Source organism: Silene latifolia, chromosome Y, assembly GCF_048544455.1.
Source record: "Silene latifolia isolate original U9 population chromosome Y, ASM4854445v1, whole genome shotgun sequence".
Classification (NCBI taxonomy): Eukaryota; Viridiplantae; Streptophyta; class Magnoliopsida; order Caryophyllales; family Caryophyllaceae; genus Silene; species Silene latifolia.
The window spans coordinates 66,999,195-67,011,282 of record NC_133538.1 but is presented as its reverse complement, the minus strand read 5'-3'; the positions used below and the strand labels follow the sequence as shown (position 1 = coordinate 67,011,282).

The window sequence follows — 12,088 nt, the reverse complement described above, 5'->3', positions numbered from 1 at the left end:
CTATCTAATTTTGACCAGACAAGAGTATCAATGTCTTGCTTGTTAGTCCAAGTCATCTCACAACCAGAGCTAGTAATATCAGCCACCCCACAATGCAACAGACAAGAATTGCAATCCAAAATATCAGCAAGATTAGGAGGGGTATTGCTAATTCTCTCACTAACATCCCTAACAACATTAAAATCACCAAGAAGGACCCACTTATGAACCTGAGTACTGATAGTACGAAGATTGTGCCAAAGCTCATCACGATCTCTAGCATTATTGCTAGCATAAATCATGGTGAGATGAAATTTAGTGTAGGTAGCATGATGAAATACCTTACAATGAATGAACTGGGAGTGAATGATCAAGGGATGAATATCCACAGTGGCAGGTTTCTAGACAAGCCAAATTTGACCATTAACATGAGCATTATAATTGCAAATCACCTTAAAAGCTTTAAATTTGTTCTGAATAATATTTTTAGCTTTCTTTTCTTTAATTCTGGTTTCCAGAATACCCATAATGTCCACCTGATGAAGTCTTAGGAATTCAAGGACCTCCTGTTGCTTGATGGGATCATTCCCACCTCTGATGTTCCAAGAAGAAATTTTCATTGAGCTTTATCAGGAGGTTTTGGATCCCCTAACATTACATGCTCCCTATTTAATTCAGCTTTGATAGCAAGAATGTGAGTAGTTTCAGAGATATTGTTGTGTTCAGTATCCCTTTAATCCCTGGAATCACAGAAGGAAGCTCTCTTCAAGGCTATTTGAGCATCGTCTAACTGTTTGGCCTTGTTGCATTTTTGATGCATTTCAGTAGCCTGAAGTAAGGGGAGTGTAACCTGAGTAGGATTATTCACTACTAGGACATCCTCCTGTACATCAGAGCTGACTGAGGTACCACCTAGCACACAGGGCCCCAGGATAGTGTTAGCAATAGTATCCCCTAACTCAGAATGATTTTTCTTCAAAGCATTTTGGACTATAGTGCTCTGAAGTTTAGTTGAAGGACATAAAATCTGTGGAATAACAAGCTGGTCTCTGGAATCACAGGAGAAAACTCTCTTCAAGGCTATTTGAGTTGTCTCAGACTGTATTTCCCTGCTGCATTCTTGATGCATTTCAGTAGTCTGAGAGGGGGGAGAAGCAGCTTGAACAAGATCCTGATGGCCTACATCTTCTGAGCCAGCAGGAACCATGATCAAGACACTCTCTTGCCCATCAGTCCCAACTGAGGTACCACCTAGCATGCAGGTTTCCAGAACATTGTTGTCACAAGTAGTGTCAAAGTTAGAGCCATCATCAACAGTACTGGGCACATCAATTGTATCAGTGAGATCAGTAGCAGTAGGATCAGTGAGGGGGGGAAACCTGTTGGACCCCTGAAAGATAGGTGACTTGTCTCTCTTCATGGCTATTTGAGCATTAGTCACCCTCTCCTTCCTGTTGCATTCTTGATGCTTTTCAAATAGAGAGCATGGAATGTATGCTTCCTTTAGAAGGAATGAAGAACACCGACATGGTTACTGAGGTACCACCTAGCAGACAAGGATTAGTAACACATTGAGAAGCCTTAGTAACAGGCTTATAGATCTTCTTAGGAGCTGGAATAGGAGCATTCTTCTTGGTTTTCCCCTGCTTACAGTTTTTTGCTTGATGACCCATTTTCCCACACTCAGCACAATAATATGGTAGCCATTCATAGTCCACTCTTTGATCAGAAGGACCATATGGGGTGTTGATAGAGATTACATCTGGGAGGGATCCAGAAATATCAGCTTCCACCATGATCCTAGCAAAGGAGAGCTTCTGCTTACAAGTAGTAGGCATATCAGCAAACATGTGTCTCCCAATCTTACTGGCCATTTTACTAAGGACAGCTGAAGACCATAGATATGGATCAAGATCAGGGAAAATGACCCAAATTGGAATTTTGGAAACTCTATCCATTGCAGTGGAAAAATTAGGGTACCATTGCTTGAGAATTAAGGAATGGGATCCTATCTTCCAAGGGCCACGTTTTAGAACATTGCTCATGTCTTTTTCATTCTCAAATCTGAAGCTAAACCAACCCTTCTTGAAGTATTGAATAGTGGGTTTGGCAATAGAACCCCAATATTTATCAGTAAACTCAGTGATTTGTTTCAAAGTAGGTCTAGCCCCTAAGAGATTACCCATGAGAGTAAATCGCGCGAAATTTGAGCTCATCTTGGAAATCCTCAAGCTCTATGGTGATCTCAGAAGAAGCAAGACTTTGTTCATGGAAACACAAACTCATCCCTATTTGATTCTTGGGTTTAACTACATCTGTCCAAGGTTTGGTTTGGGTAGATGCAGTAGGTACAGACTTTGTAGGGCCTGCTATATTGGGGTCAGGAGTAACTGTAGTAGTAACAACAGTACGATAATGATGTCGGGAATAACAAAAGATGTTCGGCATTTAGGGTTCCTGAAGTTTCACGGTTTGGTGATGCGAAGAATGGATCAATCACGGTGTCGAACTACTCAAAGGATCAGACATAGTGACACCCGGATTAATCACATCAATCATAGCATCAGAATTGATAACAACAATCTCAGAAGTAGGTTCAAGAGTATTCATATGAATAGCACTGTTAACTGTACTTTCCTTCAATTTTTCGCCCAAATTTGGAGAAATTCTAGAAATGTTCGTATCTATAGTATTTTTAGGTTTAGAAGAACGAGAATTACAGACAGATTTAGGTTTGATAATAGAAATAGCATCAACAATCAAATCATTCAAGCACAACGAAGTGCGATTTGGGGAAAAATGAGCGTGAGAAGAATCACACACCAAATCAAGATCAAAAGAATCAGAAGAAGGAGAGGAACCGATTGGTGGTCGAATCTTTGGAGGACGCCCTCTCCCGCGCGCCATAGACGAGCTTGAAGCAGTAACAATGGCGGTAGAAAACAGAGGTTTCTGTTATAGAGAGGGAAAGATCATCTCTCTAAACCCGCGCTTTTTATTATTATTATTATTATTATTATTATTATTATTATTATTATTATTATTATTATTATTATTATTATTATTATTATTATTATTATTATTATTATTATTATTATTTTAGTGAAACGATGCACGCAACTATCATAAATAGGAAAATAAAAGTTTATATGAAATTGATGGGGAGCCGAGCGACAATTTGGGCTCCCACACCCTTATTATTATTATTATTTGTTTTTTTTTTATTATTTTTTTTAATGAAAGGATGCGCGTAGCTATCATAAATAGGAAAATAAAAGTATACATGAAATTGGTGGGGAGCCGAGAGACAATCTGGGCTCCCACACCCTTATTATTATTATTATTATTATTATTATTATTATTATTATTATTATTATTATTATTATTATTATTATTATTATTAATATTATTATTATTATTATTATTATTATTATTATTGATTTTTTTTTAATGAAAGGATCCGCGCAACTATTATAAATAGAAAAATAAAAGTTTACATGTAATTGGTGGGGAGCCGAGAGACAATCTAGGCTCCCACACCCTTATTATTATTATTATTATTATTATTATTATTATTATTATTATTATTATTATTATTATTATTATTATTATTATTATTTATTTATTTATTTATTTATTTATTTATTTTTTATTTATTTTTATTTTTTTTAGTGAAAGGATGCGCGCAGCTATCATAAATAGGAAAATAAAAGTATACATGAAATTGGTGGGGAGCCGAGAGACAATCTGGGCTCCCACACACTTATTATTATTACTATTTTTTTTTTTTTTGCAAGAAGGGTATTACTCATATATTCCAAAAATTAGGAGTACAAGAGTTTTCTTACAAAGATATATCCCCTATACCATATACAAAACTCCTCCACTATCTATACAAGAGGACTATAAGTCTAAGAAATGAATATTGTATCTATGTCAAGTAATACATTTTCAGGACCTCTACACGCTAGGAGTGCAGTGACAGTGAATTTTAGTTCACTGAAAACAGCCCGGACAGATCTCTCCTGATCCCTAAATGCTCGAGCATTCCTCTCTGCCCAAACAGCATAAACCAGGCTACCAATACCGCAGCTAATCAAAGGTTGCTGACTTCTCTGACCCCTGCTATGCAAAGTAAGCAAGGAGTAGAGTGAAGTGATAGAGGAAGGTATATGTATCCACTGCTGCAGAAGACTAAGTAATCCTGCAGCATAAGGACAAGCAAAGAACAAGTGATCTGCACACTCAGCTGCAGCTTTGCACAAGTAGCATCTATTCACAATGGTAATCCCTCGAGTAATTAAGAGATCTTGGGTAGCTAGCTTCCTTTGAATAGCTAGCATGAGGATGATTTTATGCCTTGGAAGGATAGTAGTTCTGTGAATAGCTTTATAGGCAGCAAGGACAGGATAAGAACATCTCAGGCTATCATAAGCTTTCTTCACAGAGAACTGATTCCTGATAATGTAGTTGGAGAGCATAGCCTGAACTGCATGAACATTGCCTAGCTGCTTAATGCAGGCATCTCTAAGAAGAAGAACTCCTCTGAGACTTACAGAGAAACAGTCCCTAACTGCAAGGTCCCAGATAGAGCATTGTGTTAAGAAATACTTTGTAACCCAGGAAGTCCAGATTGCTCCAGTCCCTCTATCCAAATGCCAAATCCATTTCAGCATGGCAGCTTTGTTCCAGATGCAAACATCCTTAACCTGGAAACCCCCTTCCTCCCAGGGTGCACAAATGCTCTACCAGGCTTTAAAGATGTGCTTCTTTTTGCTGTCAAATCTTCCCCAGAAAATATCTCTGCTAAGCTTAAGAAGATAAATATGATGTGGTAGTAATAAGCCAGTGCACCAGAAGTTGTTGAGACCAAGAACTATGGAGTTCAGGACTTGAATTCTTCCAGCATAAGAAAGATGCTGAATAGAGTAGGTCCCCTTTAGAGTCTGAAGCTTTAGAATCAAAGCATTATACATGTCCATAGTAAGCCTGGAATCATTTATTGGATAGCCCAGATATCTGAAGGGAAAGGATCCCTCTTTAATCCCAACTCTTTCCAGAATAAGATCCTTAACTGTAGGATGCACACCCCCAAAATAAATGTCAGTTTTCTCCAAGTTAGCTGTCAAGCCTGACCAATGGGAGAAGGTGCTCAAAATGGCAGTAGCTTTTTGAACTGAAGGCAAATCCCCTCTAGTAAATATCATGAGATCATCAGCAAAAACCAGATGAGTGAGCTTGAGTTTTGAACATCTAGGATGATAGGAAACATCAGAAGAAAGGCACATGGTTCTAAGCTGTCTAGATAAGATCTCCATGCTTAAAACAAACAAATAAGGGGATAAAGGATCCCCTTGCCTCACACCACTTTGCCCTTTGAAGAAACCATGGTGTGTACCATTGACTTTAAGAGTAAACCAAGAGCCAGTGACACAAGCCATGATCCATTTGATAAAAGTGGGAGGGAAATTAAGACTAGCTAACATGTTCCTGATGAAGGACCATTGTAAAGTGTCAAAAGCCTTACTAATGTCAACCTTAAGCATGCATCTAGGGGTGATATTCTTCCTTCCATAGCCCTTAAGAAGGCCTTGGGTAAGCATCACATTCTCAAACAAACTCCTACCCTGAACAAAAGCAGCCTGCTCCGGTCCAATAATTTCAGGAATAAGAGTTTGGAGCCTAGCAGTTAAGATCTTACTGATGGTTTTATAGATAGTAGAGCAACAAGAGATAGGTCTAAAGTCTTTTACAGTTTGTGGGAAAGCCTTCTTAGGTATTAATGAGACCAAAGTAGTATTAGCTTGCTTGGGCAAGAAACCAGTTTTAAAAACGTCCTCCACAGCTAGACAAAAATCATTTTCAACAATCTCCCAAGCTTTCTTGAAAAATCCAGCAGAGAAACCATCCATACCTGGACTTTTGTTAGAATCTATATCAAACAAAGCCTTCTTGATTTCAGCTCTGGTGACAGGAACAAGAAGAGCCTCATGGCCATCATTGCTCACACATGGTCTATTTGAGAGCACACCAGGATCAATAGGAGCTACCTGGACAGTATTGCCTAACAACTCTTTATAATAGTCAACAAAAGCTTCTCCCACCTCCTGCAAACCAGTGTGTTGAGTACCATTGTGACCTTTAATGTCACCTATCATTTGCTGCTGCTGCCTTTCCTTTATTTTGTTGAAGAAAAATTTAGAGCTGGTATCATTATATTTAATGCTATGCAACCTTAGCTCTCAGAGAGAGCATCTGTAGCTCATTATCTTTAAGTGCCCAAAGCTCTTTAGAAAGTTCCTTTTCCTGATTGATGAGAAGATCATTAATAGGGTCCTGCCTAAGCTTTCTAAAACACTGGGAGAGCTCCTCTTTTTTTGTTTTAATCTTCTCCCCAATATTAGCATAGTGTTCAGAATGCAAGTGCCTGAGCACCTTTTTAACAGCTTTGAGCTTGCTCATTAGACGAAACATAGAGTTACCAGTGGGACTATGAGTCCAAGCTCCTTCCACCTACTGAAGGAACTGAGGGTGTTCAGTCCAGCAGTTAAGGAACTTAAAATGCTTCCTAGGTCTGTCATTATCATGAAAAGTAAGCAGGCCAAGGCAGTGATCAGAGATACCAGGGTCTAGAAAATGAGCAGTAGTTTGAGAATAAGCCTGCAACCAGGTATTATTGACTAAAATCCTGTCTAATTTGGAGTAAACCCTAGTAGAGACTTCCTGCTTATTAAACCATGTGAAGTCATTTCCAGTGCCACTCATATCATCAAGACCACAATTAAGAAGACAGGAATTGAAATCCATTAACTCACTCAGAATAGGAGGGGTAGCACTAATTTTCTCATGAGAGTGTCTTACCACATTAAAATCCCCCATAGCTGCCCACTGGGTAACACTTGTAGAGAACTGATGCAGAGAGTCCCATAAATCATGCCTCCTAGTGGCACTGTTACTACCATAGACCACAGACAGGTAGAACTCCTTGCCAGTAAGGTAGTGTCTAATTTTACAATGAATAACCTGAGCTTCCTCTTGCAAAATGTCCACCTTAGTAGTACTTGGGTTCCATAACACCCAAATTCTGCCATTATAGTGCTTATTGTAATTACAGAAAGCTTTATATCTCTTGAACTTAGATCTCAGGATAGTTTTAGCTTTAGTACTCTTCACCCTAGTCTCAAGGAGACCCAGAACATCCACATTATTTTCTTTAAGAAAGAGATTAACCTCACTGTGCTTTATTGGCTTATTAAAGCCTCTGATATTCCAAGTTGCTAGAATCATTAGAGAGGTGGATCAGGAGGAGGGTCCTCTATAATAGGATGCTGCAACACTGATTCCATATCATTGGGATCATCCAGTAAAGCAAAAGCATTAGCAGTAAGTATATTGATGGTATGCTCTGACTCGGTTGAGCAGTCTCTCTTCATGGCTATTTGAGACTGGCTAAACTAGTCCCTCTTGGTGCATTCTTGATGCTTTTCAGCTGACAGCAGCTGAGATTTCAACTTATTAGCCAAATGACAGGAGTGTTCCCCATCTGGTGGCACAAAGTCAGGACCCTCCATAGCTGGTGCTGAGGTACCACCTAGCACACAAGGATTAGTTACTTCATGGTCCACCATACTCTCATTAGTGACCAGATCAGACACAATCTCACCCTCTTCTAAAGTTAAGGGAGCAAAGGAATTTTGGATAACAGTTATCACAGGTGACTCAATTGAACAACCTCTCTTCAAGGCTATTTGAGGTTGAGCCAAGTGGTCCATCATGGTGCATTCTTGATGCATTTCAGCATTCAAGGAGTTAGTTCCTGAATCAGCAGCCTGAGCATGAGAACCAGAACTCTGCTCAATAGGCTCGAAAAATGAAACCCCATCCGAACCTCGAGGTATCACCTAGCACACAAGGAGTAGTCTTCTTAATGTATTTGGCCCCTACTTTCTTCGAGTAGCATTGACAAAGAGGCTTGTTCTTTTTACATGTCCGCTTGAGATGACCCATTTTCCCACAACTAGCACAGTAGTGAGGAATCCACTCATACTCCACCCTCTGAGTGTAAGGACCAAAAGGAGTGTTAAGAGAGATTTCAAGGGGAGGGTCAGAAGATATGTCCACCTCTATCATAACCCTAGCAAAGGACAATTTGTCTTTGTTGGTGGTTGGGATATCAGCAAACATAAGTCTACCTATTTTACTTGACATCTTGCTTAACACTGCACTTGACCATAGGTAAGGCTCTAGACCTGGAAACAAAACCCAAATGGGAACAACTGAAATCTTCTCTATCTCAAAAGAGAAGCTAGGATGCCATTGCTTCAGAATTAAAGAATAGGAGCCCATTTTCCAAGGACCCTCTTTAAGAACATTGTTCATATCCTCCTCATTAGAAAATCTGAAGCTAAACCAGCCTTTCCTAAAGTATTGCACCACAGGAGAGGCAATGTGACCCCAGCTTTTCCCAACATACTCGGTAACACCTTAACACCTTACTGGCTTAGATCCCAACAAGTGACCCATAAGAGTAAACTTCCAAAGTTCCAATTCATCGAATATCGTCCATTTCAACATCAATCTCGACGCGCTTTTACTCGTTCGTGAAAAAGAGACGCATACCCAATTGACTTTTAGGTTTCGCAACATCCGACCATTTCGACGCCATTGTTGTATCCTTCATTTTCTCAGTAGAAATCTCAGGTGTAACAGTCGAAATAGTAGGGTGCTCAGGGGAAGAGGGAATTCCACTATTCAATAAAACAAATTAATTTAGGGTAATAGAAGGAGAAATGACAATTCACTATCCAACAAATTTGTAGTAGGAACAGAGGGAGAAAGTATACCCGCAGAACTAACAAACCTCAACAATCGAGTATTCGATAAAATCGGTTGTCTTGGTGAAGAGAGCTGGGTTTCCTCTAATGATTCAGAACATCGACCTCGGCATAGAAATGGCACCGAAGACTCGGAAAGAGAAGAGGAGTCGTTCTTATTATTATTACTATTATTATTATTATTATTATTATTATTATTATTATTATTATTATTATTATTATTATTATTATTATTATTATTATTATATATATATATATATATATATATATATATATATATATATTCTTTTTAATGAAAGGATGCGCGCATCTATTAAATAGGAAAATAAAAGTTTACATGAAATTGGTGGGGAGCCGAGAGACAATCGGGGCACCCACACCCTTATTATTATTATTATTATTATTATTATTATTATTATTATTATTATTATTATTATTATTATTATTATTATTATTATTATTATTATTATTATTATTATTATTATTATTATTATTATTATTATTATTGATTTTTTTTAATGGAAGGATGCGCGCAGCTATTATAAATAGAAAAGTAAAAGTTTACATGAAATTGGTGGGGAGCCGAGAGACAATCTGGGCTCCCACACCCTTATTATTATTATTATTATTATTATTATTATTATTATTATTATTATTATTATTATTATTATTATTATTATTATTATTATTATTATTATTATTATTATTATTATTATTATTATTATTATTATTATTATTATTATTATTATTATTATTATTATAATAATAATTATTATTATTATTATTATTATTATTATTATTATTATTATTATTATATATATATATATATATATATATATATATTCTTTTAATGAAAGGATGCGCGCATCTATCATAAATAGGAAAATAAAAGTTTACATGAAATTGGTGGGGAGCCGAGAGACAATCGGGGCACCCACACCCTTATTATTATTATTATTATTATTATTATTATTATTATTATTATTATTATTATTATTATTATTATTATTATTATTATTATTATTATTATTATTATTATTATTATTATTATGATTATTATTATTATTATTTATATTATTATTATTATTATTATTATTATTATTATTATTATTATTATTATTATTATTATTATTATTATTATTATTATTATTATTATTTATTGCAAGAAGGTATGTCTCATATATTCCAAAATAGAGGATTACATGAGTTCTTACAAGAGTATAACCCCTATACAATGTAACAAAAACGAAATGCCCCCTATGTAGTACTATACAAGTATATCAATTCCTAGAGCAAGTATATGTAGAAGGGTAGTCCTAGCTATTAAGTGCAGCAGCTACATCCACAAAGTAACTGTGATCACTGACTTTGTGGAGGAGGAAAGTGCTAGTAGCATACTTGATTTCAGGAAGCAGTGCATGAGAAGGACGTTCCTTTCCTTCAAAAATTCTGTAGTTTCTTTCACACCAAACAGAGTAAACTAGACTACCTAAGCAGCAGCTTACCCATTTACTTCTCCAATGCCGCTTTTTGGTACACAACCTGGGCCATATGAGAAGAGTTTGCAGATCACAGCAAGGGGAGTTCATTTTTACCCATAGCTTCAGATCTTGCAACAGCTCTTTTGTGTATCTGCATTGAAAAAAGAGATGCTTAGCATCCTCAGCAGCTTCCTTGCAGAGGTAACATCTGTTAACCCAATTAAAACCTCTTTTTACGAGCTGATCCACTGTGGCCAACTTTCCCTGGACAGCAAGCATTGTGATAATCTGATGCCTGGGGATCATTGTTCCAGTACGGATGGCTTTAAAAACTGGTTGAATAGGATACTTTTTCCTGAACAGCTCATAAGCTTTACTAACTGAGAAAGTGTGTTGGATAACACAGCTATTAAGTAATTGCTGAACCTGTGCTATATTCCCCATCTGCAAAAGGCATATGTCCCTCACATGAAGAATGCCCCTGAGGCATTCAGAATGCTGCTCCTGGATAGGAAGGTCCCAGATTGAGCAAGTGGCAGTGATATATTGTTGCATCCAACTTATCCAGATGGCTCCTTTATTCTTATCCAGGCACCAAAGCCATTTGAGCAAAGTAGCTTTGTTCCATCCTTCCATATCTTTGATGTGAAAGCCACCCTCATCCCAAGAAGCACAAACACTAAGCCAGTTCTTATAAACTAGCCTCCTCTCATTCCCAACCTAGCCCCAGAAAAAAATTTTGCTCATTTTGGAGATATCTTTGTGCACCTGGCGAGGGAGAAGGAAACTAGTGCACCAAAAATTGCAAAGCCCAAATAGAGTAGAGTTAATCACAGTCTTCCTGCCAGCATAAGAGAGGAACTTAGCAGAACAAGCAGCAGTAACCTTGTGAACTTTGAGTAGCAGGGCATCATACATGTTCCTGGTGAGCCTAGAGGAATTAATGGGCAGACCAAGGTATCTAAGAAGGAAAGCACCCTCCTGAAACCCAACAGTGGACAATATAAGGGCTCTTAGGTGTTGATCCACACCCCCAAAGTAGGCTTCAGTTTTGTCCATATTAGCTTTAAGACCAAACCAATCAGAGAAAAGCTTTAAAGTGTCCACAACTTGTTGAACAGATGGCAGGTCCCCTCTGATAAAGATCAAAAGGTCATCAGCAAATACTAAATGGGTCAACCCAAGCTTGGAACACTTTGGATGATAAGAAACATTAGGTTGCTTGCACATTACCCTAAGCTTCCTAGAGAGGATCTCCATGCTAAGAACAAAAAGAAATGGAGACAGAGGATCACCCTGCCTTACTCCACTCTTGCCTTTGAAGAAGCCATGATTAGAGCCATTAATTTTAAGGGTAAACCAGGAGCCAGTGATGCATCCCATCACCCAGGAGATAAATCTGGGAGGGAAGTTGAGCCCAATAAGCATATTTTGAATGAACTTCCACTGCAAAGTGTCAAAAGCTTTGCTAATGTCCACCTTGAGCATGCATCTAGGAGTGATGTGCTTCCTGGTGTATCCCTTAACCAAGCTTTGGGTGAGCATAACATTTTCAAAAAGATTCCTGTCCTTGACAAAAGCTTCCTGTTCAGGCCCTACAAGATAGACCATGATGCCTTTCAATCTAATTGTGAGAATCTTACTTACAGTTTTGTAGATAGTGGAGCAGCAAGAAATGGGCCTAAAGTCTTTGACAGTTTGAGGGATGTCCTTTTTAGGGATGAGGGTGACAAGGGTAACATTTGCTTGCTTTGGCATGAACCCAGTGTTAAAGAAATCCTCAATGGCCAGACA

The 12,088-nt window shown here is 37.7% G+C and overlaps 2 protein-coding genes across 2 annotated transcripts; both read right to left on the bottom strand.

Moving 5' to 3' along the window:
• Nucleotides 1-1,451: 1,451 nt before the first annotated feature.
• Nucleotides 1,452-2,195, bottom strand: LOC141628259 (uncharacterized). Its single transcript, XM_074441423.1, has one exon. The coding sequence runs from the start codon at nucleotides 2,193-2,195 to the stop codon at nucleotides 1,452-1,454; it is 744 nt and encodes a 247-aa protein (XP_074297524.1).
• A 4,297-nt stretch (nucleotides 2,196-6,492) lies between these two features.
• On the bottom strand, nucleotides 6,493-7,266 carry LOC141628258 (uncharacterized). Its single transcript, XM_074441422.1, has one exon. It carries the CDS (start codon nucleotides 7,264-7,266, stop codon nucleotides 6,493-6,495), a length of 774 nt encoding a protein of 257 aa, XP_074297523.1.
• Between the last annotated feature and the right edge of the window lie 4,822 nt (nucleotides 7,267-12,088).